The sequence below is a fragment of the Heptranchias perlo genome, chromosome 1 (genome assembly GCF_035084215.1).
Source record: "Heptranchias perlo isolate sHepPer1 chromosome 1, sHepPer1.hap1, whole genome shotgun sequence".
NCBI classification, from domain to species: domain Eukaryota; kingdom Metazoa; phylum Chordata; class Chondrichthyes; order Hexanchiformes; family Hexanchidae; genus Heptranchias; species Heptranchias perlo.
The window spans coordinates 108263103-108277075 of record NC_090325.1 but is presented as its reverse complement, the minus strand read 5'-3'; the positions used below and the strand labels follow the sequence as shown (position 1 = coordinate 108277075).

General features: G+C 45.6%; 1 protein-coding gene across 5 annotated transcripts in view; it reads right to left on the bottom strand.

Annotated features, from left to right (window-relative positions):
* Positions 1–13973, bottom strand: part of ldb2a (LIM domain binding 2a) — a 458572-nt gene that overhangs the window by 28083 nt on the left and 416516 nt on the right. For 4 of the 5 annotated variants that reach the window (XM_067989459.1, XM_067989447.1, XM_067989451.1 and 1 more), the window contains 2 exons: positions 13072–13161; positions 4421–4569 (listed from right to left, as the gene is read on the bottom strand). In XM_067989459.1, the coding sequence (XP_067845560.1) occupies positions 4421–4569; positions 13072–13161 (239 nt within the window). The remainder of the gene's footprint in view (positions 1–4420; positions 4570–13071; positions 13162–13973) is intronic. The other variant, XM_067989477.1, reaches the window with a different exon arrangement.

Sequence of the window (13973 nt, the reverse complement as noted above, 5' to 3'; positions counted from 1 at the left end):
AAGGCAGCAGGTACATGGGAACAACACCACCTGCACGTTCCCCTCCAAGTCACACACCATCCCGACTTGGAAATATATCGCCGTTCCTTCTTCGTCGCTGGATCAAAATCCTGGAACTCCCTTCCTAACAGCACTTTGGGAGAACCGTCACCACATGGACTGCAGCGGTTCGAGGTGGCAGCTCACCACCACCTTCTCAAGGCCAATTAGGGATGGGCAATAAATGCTGGCATTGCCCGCGACGCCCACATCCCATGAAGGAATAAAAAAAATAAAAGCATGGAAGAAACAAAAATCAGCATCACACTGGTATTATCACATTGCACCATGAATCACAACCATGGTATAAGCGTGTTTTATGTATCGTGCTTATTTTTCTAAAGCGCCCATTTTAGAGAGGAAACGATCACTGTGTGTACGATGTTACCAAGCACTTTTGTTGTCACCAGGTGACTTTTGTTTTCCACTTTCAGTTCTGTACGCTTGGTAATGATTTATCTCACATAAAACAAAGGTGCTTATGGAACAAAACAATATACAAGACAGACAGTATTGGAGAAAGCTTGATTTAGAAGACTTGTGTTGGAAGAGAGGGTGGTGCTGGGTGAAAATCTGACACATTGTGGTTACATTTGGTTTATTTTCTGGATCTGAGCAGCTAAATGTTACTGAGAAGAGCTGACACAGCAAAGCAGACTGATCATATACACCAAAAGATCTCATCAGTATATATAGAATCATAGAACGGTTACAGCACAGGAGGTCGGCTTTCGGCCCATCGAGCCCATGCCAGCTTTTTGTAAGAGCAATCCAGTTAGTCCCATTCCCTGCTCTTCCCCCGTCGACCTGCAAATTTTTTCCCTTCAAGTATTTATCCATTGCCTTTTTGAAAGCCACGATTGAACCAGCTTGGGTACGGTAGCATAGTGGTTATGTTACTGGGCTAGTAATCCAGAGGCCTGGACTAAAAATCCAGAGTCATGAGTTCAAATCCCGCCACGGCAGCTGGTGAATTTAAATTTAATTAATTAAATTCAATTAATTAAATAAAAATCTGGAATTAAAATACTAGTATCAGTAATGATGGCCATGAAACTACCGGATTGTCGTAAAAACCCATCTGGTTCACTAATGTCCTTCAGGGAAGGAAACCTGCCGCCCTTACCCGGTCTGGCCGATATGTGACTCCAGACCCACAGCAATGTGGTTGATTCTTAATTGCCCTCTGAAATGGCCGAGCAAGCCACTCAGTTGTACAATCTCGCTACGAAAAGTCATAATAAGAATAAAACCGGACGGACCACTAGGCACCGGACACGACAACGGCAAAACACCAAGCACAGTCGACCCTGCAAGGTCCTCCTTACTAACATCTGGGGACTTGTGCCAAAATTGGGAGAGCTGTCCCACAGACTAGTCAAGCAACAGCCTGACATAGCCATACTCACAGAATCATATTTTCAGCCAACGTCCCAGACTCTTCCATCACCATCCCTGGGTATGTCCTGTCCCACCGGCAGGACAGACCCACCAGAGGTGGCGGTACAGTGATATACAGTCAGGAGGGAGTGGCCCTGGGAGTCCTCAACATTGACTCTGGACCCCATGAAATCTCATGGCATCAGGTCAAACATGGGCAAGGAAACCTCCTGCTGATTACCACCTACCGTCCTCCCTCAGCTGATGAATCAGTCCTCCTCCATGTTGAGCACCACTTGGAGGAAGCACTGAGGGTAGCAAGGGCACAAAATGTACTCTGGGTGGGGGACTTCAATGTCCATCACCAAGAGTGGCTCGGTAGCACCACTACTGACCGAGCTGGCCGAGTCCTGAAGGACATAGCTGCTAGACTGGGCCTGCGGCAGGTGGTGAGCGAACCAACACGAAGGAAAAACTTACTTGACCTTTTTCTCACCAATCTACCTGTCGCAAATGCATCTGTCCATGACAGTATTGGTAGGAGTGACCACCACACAGTCCTCGTGGAGATGAAATCCCGTCTTCGCACTGAGGACATCATCCAACGTGTTGTGTGGCACTACCACCGTGCTAAATGGGATAGATTCAGAACAGATCTAGCAGCTCAAAACTGGGCATCCATGAGGCGCTGTGGGCCATCAGCAGCAGCAGAATTGTATTCCAGCACAATCTGTAACCTCATGGCCCGGCATATTCCTCACTCTACCATGACCAACAAGCCAGGGGATCAACCCTGGTTCAATGAGGAGTGTAGAAGAGCATGCCAGGAGCAGCACCAGGCGTACCTAAAAATGAGGTGCCAACCTGGTGAAGCTACAACTCAGGACTACATGCATGCTAAACAGCGGAAGCAACATGCTATAGACAGAGCTAAGCGATTCCACAACCAACGGATCAGATCAAAGCTCTGCAGTCCTGCCACATCCAGTCGTGAATGGTGGTGGACAATTAAACAACTAACGGGAGGAGGAGGCTCTGCAAACATCCCCATTCTCAATGATGGCGGAGTCCAGCACGTGAGTGCAAAAGACAAGGCTGAAGCGTTTGCAACCATCTTCAGCCAGAAGTGCCGAGTGGATAATCCATCTCAGCCTCCTCCCGATATCCCCACCATCACGGAAGCCAGTCTTCGGCCAATTCGATTCACTCCACGTGGTATCAAGAAACGGCTGAGTGCACTGGATACAGCAAAGGCTATGGGCCCCGACAACATCCCAGCTGTAGTGCTGAAGACTTGTGCTCCAGAACTAGCTGCGCCTCTAGCCAAGCTGTTCCAGTACAGCTACAACACTGGCATCCACCCGACAATGTGGAAAATTGCCCAGGTATGTCCTGTCCACAAAAAGCAGGACAAATCCAATCCGGCCAATTACCGCCCCATCAGTCTACTCTCAATCATCAGCAAAGTGATGGAAGGTGTCGTCGACAGTGCTATCAAGCGGCACTTACGCACCAATAACCTGCTCACCGATGCTCAGTTTGGGTTCCGCCAGGACCACTCGGCTCCAGACCTCATTACAGCCTTGGTCCAAACATGGACAAAAGAGCTGAATTCCAGAGGTGAAGTGAGAGTGACTGCCCTTGACATCAAGGCAGCATTTGACCGAGTGTGGCACCAAGGAGCCCTAGTAAAATTGAAGTCAATGGGAATCAGGGGGAAAACTCTCCAGTGGCTGGAGTCATACCTAGCACAAAGGAAGATGGTAGTGGTTGTTGGAGGCCAAGCATCTCAGCCCCAGGGCATTGCTGCAGGAGTTCCTCAGGGCAGTGTCCTAGGCCCAACCATCTTCAGCTGCTTCATCAATGACCTTCCATCCATCATAAGGTCAGAAATGGGGATGTTCGCTGATGACTGCACAGTGTTCAGTTCCATTCGCAACCCCTCAGATAATGAAGCAGTCCGAGCCCGCATGCAGCAAGACCTGGACAACATCCAGGCTTGGGCTGATAAGTGGCAAGTAACATTCGTGCCAGATAAGTGCCAGGCAATGACCATCTCCAACAAGAGAGAGTCTAACCACCTCCCCTTGACATTCAACGGCATTACCATCACCGAATCCCCCACCATCAACATCCTGGGTGTCACCACTGACCAGAAACTTAACTGGACCAGCCATATAAATACTGTGGCTGCGAGAGCAGGTCAGAGGCTGGGTATTCTGCGGCGAGTGACTCACCTCCTGACTCCCCAAAGCCTTTCCACCATCTACAAGGCACAAGTCAGGAGTGTGATGGAATACTCTCCACTTGCCTGGATGAGTGCAGCTCCAACAACACTCAAGAAACTCGACACCATCCAAGATAAAGCAGCCCGCTTGATTGGCACCCCATCCACCACCCTAAACATTCACTCCCTTCACCACCGGCGCACTGTGGCTGCAGTGTGCACCATCCACAGGATGCACTGCAGCAACTCGCCAAGGCTTCTTCGACAGCACGTCCCAAACCAGCGACCTCTACCACCTAGAAGGACAAGGGCAGCAGGCGCATGGGAACAACACCACCTGCACGTTCCCCTCCAAGTCACACACCATCCCGACTTGGAAATATATCGCCGTTCCTTCATTGTCGCTGGGTCAAAATCCTGGAACTCCCTTCCTAACAGCACTGTGGGAGAACCGTCACCACACGGACTGCAGCGGTTCAAGAAGGCGGCTCACCATCACCTTCTCAAGGGCAATTAGGGATGGGCAATAAATGCCGGCCTTGCCAGCGATGCCCACATCCCATGAACGAATAAAAAAAAAAGCTTCCACTTTCAGGCAGCGCATTCCTGATCATAACTACTGCCTAAAAAGTTTTTCCTCATGTCGCCTTTGGCTCTTTTGCCAAATATATTGAATATAAATTCTAAAAGTAAGGGACTATTTAATTTTACTTTTGAGTAACCAATGGATAGGGTTAGTACTATCCAGACACAGAAGTGAAAGGAGATGCTTACAGGTACCTGACTGGAGAGACTAAAATTCCCCGCAGGGCTCTTTCTCTTGCTGTACGTGCTGTTGGTGTTTCCTGCACTGCTGTTTGAGGTGCTGCTTGCTGAGTTCTTCCTCTTTCTCCGCTTGTTTGTCTGTTGTCTGGTCGGTTCTGCTGTACGAAACAGAACGAAAAAAACACAACCAAGAACCAGGTTCAGAGTTTCTGCATCAAACTAATGTCCCAGTGCTTGAGACTAATCATGTTTTTCCATTTCCTAACCTGTCAAATATGAGGAGCTGCTATGTCAAGTGTACATAAACTGCAGAATCCCTGCCGGTTGAACTATAATACATGGATACTATGTCCTGACATTCCCTCTAATCGCTCACTCCCTTTCTTGTGTTCATAAGCTTAAACAAGATGTAATTAATTTTACTAAATGGTTTTTAAATTCTCCCATCATCTAAGGCCACTAAAGTGAGTGGCTCAAACAGATTATTGAAGATCACCATCCTTTTGCTTCCTGGATGTTTATTTGGAATGGTCAGTGATTTTAACCAGTATTGGTCAAGTGGGTATCAGTACCCAATTGGTACAAGTTGGCTTCAAAATCCTAACTAGGTAAGGATAGGCATCTGGAAAGGACAAAAGTGCTGATTTCCCCTTGATTAAATGGATCTTCTAGTTGACTGAATCCATAGCTGATATCAGTTTACGGCTCTGTGGTAACTTCCTGACTTTTTCCTACTGGGCAGCAGAGTTTAAAAAAGAGTTTGATTTGGAGGGATGAGTAGTTTGATTTGATGGTACTTTCCTTCCTCCATGAGGTGATGCATTTTGGTAGATCGAATCGGGCCAGGACCTACTCCGTTAATGGTAGGGCGTTGGGGAGAGTTATAGAACAAAGAGATCTTGGAGTACAGGTTCATAGCTCCTTGAAAGTGGAGTCACAGGTGGATAGGGTGGTAAAGAAGGCATTCAGCATGCTTGGTTTCATTGGTCAGAACATTGAATACAGGAGTTGGGATGTATTGTTGAAGTTGTACAAGACATTAGTAAGGCCACACTTGGAGTACTGTGTACAGTTCTGGTCACCCTATTATAGAAAGGATATTATTAAACTAGAAAGAGTGCAGAAAAGATTTACTAGGATGCTACCGGGACTTGATGGTTTGACTTATAGGGAGAGGTTGGATAGACTGAGACTTTTTTCCCTGGAGAGTAGAAGGTTTAGGGGTGATCTTATAGAAGTCTATAAAATAATGAGGGGCATAAATAAGGTAGATAGTCAAAATCTTTTCCCAAAGGTAGGGGAGTCTATAATGAGGGGGCATAGATTTAAGGTGAGAGGGGAGAGATACAAAAGGGTCCAGAGGGGCAATTTTTTCACTCAAAGGGTGGTGAGTGTCTGGAACGAGCTGCCAGAGGCAGTAGTAGAGGCGGGTACAATTTTGTCTTTTAAAAAGCATTTGGACAGTTACATGGGTAAGATGGGCACAGAGGGATGTGGGCCAACTGCAGGCAATTGGGACTAGCTTAGTGGTATAAACTGGGCGACATGGACATGTTGGGCCGAAGGGCCTGTTTCCATGTTGTAAACTTCTATGATTCTATGATAATTTCTCATCTTTAATACAGTTTTCAGACTAAGTGGGAATACAATTTATTATCTGACCAGTGAAAATGCAGAGACTGTAGTTTAGAGAATATCCTTTATTGGTATTCCTTTAGGCTTATTTTAAACAGAGAAAAAATATAGAATGAGAAAAGGCCATTCAGCCCATTGAGCTTTCTTCTTCCATCAATTTACAACTTACACCATTGTGGACGTGCCTCAGTTTCGTTAATGCCCTGAGGGAGGTGAATAATAGTGAGAAAACTTCCAAAGGAGACAGTACTGTGTGACATTTCTCCCGACCTTCCCTCAACGATAGTCAAGCAAAACTCCAGAATATCAGCCTAACACTGCAATCTACAATACTCAGCCCCGACCACTTACAACCTACACGTGATGTTTCCATGCTCCCAATAAGACTGATATGTAACTGAATATTACTATGCTTCCTTACAAAAGTCAATCTGTTCTTCACATTCATCCAGCTCTCTTTTTAAAGGAGTTGTTTCAAAATAGTATTGAATACTTTTGATGAGCGTTTATTCCACATATCTGCTACTCTGTGAGGGAAAACATTATAATCTCTCGTCTTGTCAAATTTTGCAACTGTGTCCTTCAGTTCTGTTTACAGTTTAAATTAAGTAATCTCCTTACTTCTACATTATCCATGCTTCTCAATCATATTCCTTTCAAATTTACTTTCTCCACTGAAAACAAATTCACTTTTGAGAACCTTTCCTCATGACAATGCCCTAATTTCCTAAATTATTCTTTCTGCTCTTCTCTAAACTCTCTTCCTTATTTGTTCACTTCCAAATTTCAATCAAGTGGGAAAATAAACAGGTGTTGGTTTTGCCCTTCCCCAATGACATCCCACCTGAAGTCCTGGCTGAAAAGTACCAAAATGTATGTGACTGCCAAAACTGAGTCTCAAGCTTGGAACCACAGGTGTGTCCCAAGGCCAACTATGGGAGAAGATTTCCTCTGGTTGCTGTGTAATAATAACAATGTAAAGATTTCCTCCGGTCGCTATTTCTAGCAAAACTGTAAACCCGTTCTTCTAGAACGCTTTTGCAATTTCACTAGAAATAGAAACATAGGAAATTTTCCCGCTGTGTGTTTACGATGTTACCAGAGAAAATCATCCTCCATATGTACTTTGTCGAGGGACAACTATAAGTAACGTGTTGATTAATCGATGTGGAAAAGATAGTTACAAGGCTGTGGTCCAAATCTTGGCATCTAGATGCTGTCATATGGACTGTGAAAACTGTGTTTAAAGGTTGATCTTTATCTAAAATTTGACTAAGTTTGGCATCAACCATTTAACATAAATTTAATCTTAACTTGCTGTTTTCAGTTAGTGGTAAACATGAAGCCTGAAGTGGCAGTTGGTCACCGAGTTAATTAGGTGACTGGTTAGAACTGGTAATCGACTGTCAGCTGGGGCTGACTCAGGTGATTGGCATTCCAGCTAGCGTAAATTCAGAAGGGTTTTGCTAACACACGGTGTAGCAGCTATCGACGGAGTCTGGTTTCGACAGAGTCGATAAGTGGGAATTTGGTGAGTGCGGGGATTTGGTGCATTAAGGGGTGAGGTGCATTTGATTAGTCAGCGGAGAGGAGCGTACCGAGAGCGGAGAGGAGCGTACCGAGAGCGGAGAGGAGCGTACCGAGAGCGGAGAGGAGCGTACCGAGAGCGGGTCACAGCAACAACAAAACATAACCGCAGTGTGACGTCACAGGTAAGGCAGGTAGGTGGTTGGTGGTGAGTATCTCTTCTGTTTTCTTCTTTCTTAGGACTGTGGGCTAAGTAACTTTTTGCATAAAACTAAATTAAAAAAAAAACTAAACTTAATTTAGTTATAGCAAGGAGTGTTTTTTAGTGAATCAAGGTCCCTGGTGCAGTTAACATTCTCTAAATTAAGAGTAATTTAAAGGAGTAACTAACGAGCTTAATCTAAGGCAAATCATGGCAGCAGAGCTCGCACCCATGATATGCTTCTCCTGCACTATGTGGAAATTCATGGACACGACCGGTGTCCCTGGCGACCATGCGTGCAGGAATTGTGTCCAGCTGCAGCTACTGGCTAACCGCATTTCGGAGCTGGAGCTGCGGGTGGATTCACTGTGGAGCGTCCACGATGCTGAGATTATCATGGATAGCACGTTCAGTGAGGTGGTCACACCGCAGATAAAGATTACGCAGGCAGAAAGGAAATGGGTGACCACCATGCAGAGTAAAAGGACTAGGCAGGTAGAGCAGGAGTCCCCTGGGGCCATCTCCCTCTCAAACAGATATTCCGTTTTGGATATTGTTGGGGGAGATGGTTTATCAGGGGAATGCAGCAAGAGCCAAGACCGTGGCACCGCGAGTGACTCAGCTGCACAGGAGGGGAGGAAAAAGAATGGGAGACTAATAGTGATAGGGGATTCCATCGTAAGGGGAACAGATAGGCGTTTCTGCGGCCGCAGACGTGACTCCGGGATGATATGTTGGCTCCCTGGTGCCAGGGTCAAGGATGTCACGGCGCGGCTGCAGGACATTCTGAAGGGGGAGGGTGAATAGCCAGAGGTCATGGTTCATATCGGTACCAACGACATTGGTAAAAAAAGGGATGAGGTCCTGCAAGCAGAATATAGGGAGTTAGGAAATAAATTAAAAAGCAGGACCTCTAAGGTAGTAATCTCAGGAATACTCCCAGTGCCACGTGCTAGCGAGAGGAGAAATAGGAGAATAGACCAGATGAATGCATGGCTTGAGAGATGGTGGAGGAGGGAGGGGTTTAAATTCATGAGGCATTGGGACCGATTCTGGGAAAGGCGGGACCTGTACAAGCTGGACGGGTTGCACCCAAGCAGAACCAGGACCAATATCCTCACGGGTGCATTTGATAGTTCTGTTGGCGAGGGTTTAAACTCGTATGGCAGGGGGATGGGAACCAAAGGGCAGGTACAGATAGGACAAATTCAGACCAGGAAACAGGAAGGACAAGAGCAGCAGGCACATGGGAACAACACCACTGGCACGTTCCCCTCCAAGTCACACACCATCCCGACTTGGAAATATATCGCCGTTCCTTCATTGTCGCTGGGTCAAAATCCTGGAACTCCCTTCCTAACAGCACTGTGGGAGAACCGTCACCACACGGACTGCAGCGGTTCAAGAAGGCGGCTCACCACCACCTTCTCAAGGGCAATTAGGGATGGGCAATAAATGCTGGCCTCGCCAGCGACGCCCACATCCCGTGAACGAATAAAAAAAAAGTTAGTGACGTAGTTAGCGACTCAGAAAGGCAAAAGAAGCAAAGGTTAAATAGTGTTCAGCATAGGAATTTGATGGAGTTAAAGGGTATATACTTCAATGCAAGGAGTATTACAAACAAAGCAAATGAGCTAAGGGCACAAGTAGACACATGGCAACATGATATCATCACAATAACGGAAAACTGACTTAAAGAGGGGGATAATTGGCAGCTCAATATCTCTGGATATAGAGTTTTCAGGCAGGATAGAGTGGGTGATAAAAAAGGAGGGGGGTAGCATTATTGGTTAAAGAATCAATTACAGTTGTGAGAAGGGATGATATGCTAAATGGATCATCAATCGAGACCATATGGGTTGAGCTAAGAAATAAAAAAGGGGCAGTCACACTACTAGGAGTGTACGTACTATAGACCCCCGAATAGCGAAAGGGAGATAGAAGAACAAATATGTAGGCAAATTTCTGAGTGCAAAAATAAGAGGGCAATAATAGAAGGGGACTTCAACTGCCCTAACATCAACTGGGATTCAAACAGTGTGAGGGGCACAGAGGGCGCAAAAGTCTTGATCGGTGTCCAGGAGAACTTTTTTGCCAGTAGCAAGATTAAAGAAAACCCAAAGATATTTTATCAGTACATTAAGAACAAGAGGATAGCTAAGGAAAAGGTGGGACCTATCAGGGATGATAAGGGCAACTTGTGTGTAGAAGCAGAGGATGTGGGTAGGGTTTTAAATGAATATTTTGTCTCCGTATTCACAAAGGAAAGGGATGATCCGGACATAGTAGTTAAAGAGGAGAGGTGTGAAATATTGGATAAGGTAAACATAACAAGAGGAAGTACTAGAAGGACTGGAATCCTTGAAAGTTGATAAGTCACCAGGGCCGGATAGATTGTTTCCTAGGCTATTGAAGGAAGCCAGGGAGGAAATAGTGGATGCTCTGAGGATTATTTTCTAATCCTCACTAGATACAGGGGTGGTACTGGAGGACCGGAAGGCTGCAAACATAGTACCATTGTTTAAAAAGGGTACGAGGGAAAGGCCAAACAATTATAGGTCGGCCAGTCTTACCTTGGTAGTGGGCAAACTATTAGAATCAATACTGAGAGATAGGATAAACTGTCACTTGGAAAGGCATGGTTTAATCAGGGATAGTCAGCATGGATTTGTTCAGGGAAGGTCATGCCTTACAAATCGGAGTGAATTCTTTGAGGAAGTGACAAGGAGGATTGATGAGGGTAATGCAGTGGATGTTGTCTACATGGATTTTAGTAAGGCATTTGACAAGGTCCCACATGGCAGACTGGTCAGAAAGGTAAAAGCCATTGGGATACAGGGAAATGTGGCGAATTGGATCCAAAATTGGCTCAGTAACAGGAAAGAAAGGGTAAAAGTCGATGGATGTCTTTGCGAATGGAAATCCGTTTCCAGTGGTGTGCCACAGGGCTCAGTGTTGGGTCCCTTGCTGTTTGTGGTACATATTAATGATTTGGACTTGAATGTAGGGGGCATGATTGGAAAATTTGCAGACGACAGAAAAATTGGCCGTGTAGTTGATAGTGAAGAGGATAGCTGTAAACTCCAAGAAGATATCAATGGGTTGGTGGAGTGGGTGGAAAAGTGGCAAATGGAGTTCAACCCGGAGAAGTGTGAGGTAATGCACTTAGGGAGGGCAAACACTAAAAGTGAATACGCAGTAAACGGGAATATATATTGAGAGGGGTAGAGGAAGTGAGAGACCTTGGAGTGCATGTGCACAGGTCACTGAAGGTGGCAGTACAGGTAGATAAGGTTGTGAAGAAAGCATACGGAATGCTCTCAGTTATTTGCCAAGGTATAGAATACAAAAGCAGGGATGTAATGATGGAACTGTATAAAATGCTGGTAAGGCCACAGCTGGAGTATTGTGCGCAGTTCTGGTCACTACATTACAGGAAGGACGTAATTGCTCTGGAGAGAGTGCAGAGAAGATTTACAAGAATGTTGCCAGGGCTTGAAAATTGCAGCTGCAAGGAGAGATTGGATAGCCTGGGGTTGTTTTCCTTGGAGCAGAGGAGGCTGAGGGGAGACTTGATTAAGGTGTACAAAATTATGAGGGGCCTAGATAGAGTAGACAGGAAGTACCTGTTTCCCCTAGCGGAGAGTTCAAGAACTAGAGGTCATAGATTTAAGCTGATTGGCGGAAGGATTAGAGGGGACATGAGGAAAAACTTTTTTACCCAGAAGGTGGTGGGTGTGTGGAATTCGCTGCCCGAATTGGTGGTAGAGGCAGGGACCCTCAAAAAGTACCTGGATCTGCACCTAAAGTGCTGTAAGTTGCAGGGCTATGGACCAGGTGCTGGAAGGTAGGATTAGAATGGGCATCTCGTTGTTCTTCGAGCCGGCGCGGACACAATGGGCCAAATGGCCCTCTTCAGTGCTGTATCTTTTCAATGGTTCGATGAAAACCACCTGAACCCCCAAGATTGGACTAGCCTCATTATTCCCTCCCCATCTTTGTTACTTTATATAATATATACTTTGAATGACTTCATGGAATCATAGAAAGGTTACAGCATGGAAGGCGGCCATTCGGCCCATCGTGTCCGTGCCGGCTCTATGCAAGAGCAATCCAGCTAGTCCCACTCCCCCACCCTATTCCCGTAGCCCTGCAAATTTTTCCCTTTCAAGTAGTTATCCAGTTCCCTTTTGAAAGCCGTGATTGAATCTGCCTCCACCACCCCCTCAGGCAGTGCAGTCCAGATCCTAACCACTCGCGGTGTAAAAAAGTTTTTCCCCATGACACCTTTGGTTCTTTTGCCAATCACCTTAAATCTATGTCCTTTGGTTTTTGACCCTTCCGCCAATGGGAACAGTTTCTCTCTATCTACTCTGTCTACACCTTTCATGATTTTGAATACCTCCATCAAAGCTCTCACAACCTTCTCTGTTCCAAGGAGAACAACCCCAGCTTCTCCAGTCTATCCACGTAACTAAAGTCCCTCATCCCTGGAATCATTCCAGTAAATCTCTTCTGCACCCTCTCTAAGGCCTTCACATCTTTCCTAAAGTGCGGTGCCCAGAACTGGACATAATACTCCAGTTGTGGCCGAACCAGCGTTAAATAAAGGGTCATCATGACTTCCTTGCTTTTGTACTTTATGCCTCTATTTATAAAGCCCAGGATCCCATATGCTTTTTTAAACCGCTTTCTCAACCTGCTCTGCCACCTTCAACAATTTGTGTACATATACCCTAAGATCTGTCTGTTCCTGTACACCTTTTAGAATTGTGCCCTTCAGTTCATATTGCCTCTCCTCATTTTTCCTACCGAAATGTATTGCTTCGCATTTTTCTGCGTTAAATTTCATCTGCCATGTGTCCGCCTATGCCATCAGCTTGTCTATATCCTCTTGAAGTCTAACACTATCCTCCTCACTGTTTATTACCCTTCCAAGTTTTGTGTCATCTGCAAATTTGGAAATTGCGCCCTGTACACCCAAGTCCAAGCCATTAATATATATCAAGAAAAGCAACAGTCCTAACACCGACCTCTGGGGAACACCACTGTATACCTTCCTCCATTCCGAAAAACAACCGTTCACCACTATACTCTGTTTCCTGTAACTTAGTCAATTCCGTATCCATGCTGCTACTGCCCCTTTCATTCCATGGGCTTCAATCTTGATGACAAGCCTATTATACGGCTCTTTATCAAACGTCTTTTGAAAATTCATATACACCACATCAACTCCATTGCCCTCATCGACCCTCTCTGTTACCTCATGAAAAATAATTAAATGTTGTTTTCTTACCGTTATGCGCTGGGCGTGCTGAGCGAGGTTGTGGGGTTGAGGCGGTGTGACGTAGGAGAAAGGGTATAACAGCTGATTGTGAGGTTCGACCTGAAGAATTACAGCATCATGTGACAGGTATTTTTCTCTTATGTGGTTGTTATTTGCAGCAGTTTTACCGGTTCATATACGATGTAGTATATATTACATAATTATTTTGTAATTTTTGAGAGAGAATGCATTTCCTCTATTTTTCTCGTCAGTCTCCGGCCCTTCCAAGCCACTTACCTCCTGTGGCCAAAAGGCCAGGCAAGTGACCGGTTCCCAGCCTTTGCTACTGCCATTCTGAGCAAGCCACCCAGAGGTGCTTAAGAATGGTCCAGGGACAGCAGTCCCTCCGATTTTCCCTCCACTTCTGTGGGGAGGCATCTGCCCTCCGCTCAGCGCCTCTCCACAGCAGCACAGCTGAGATCGGAAGTCTAGCAGATTGGGGGATTGAATCCTTCATCCCACCACCGCTGTGACGTAGTGCACTGGCACCCTAACGTGCTGCGTCACCACGCCGCTTGTTGCATTATAAGATTATACAGTACTCAAATCACGACGTCGTCCATACTTGCAGGTATAAGACAAATGCACAATGGGAATAGTTCACAAACTAACTGCTTTAATAATAGACTAGATTTACTCCACAGTAATGTAAATTATGTGAAGAGTAAAACAATGGCGAGTAATCTAACAGTCTGAAGGTGCTACATAACTAAAAACAATCAGAATCAGCCCTTCTATCAGACTAGAGATATTACATTACCAAAGGGTTACAAAAACATTGGACTTCTCTTCTTTGACATTTACCAAATGGACTATAACCATTTAGGGCAGTCAGTTTAACCTCGATGGTGGGGAAACTTTTGAAAACGATA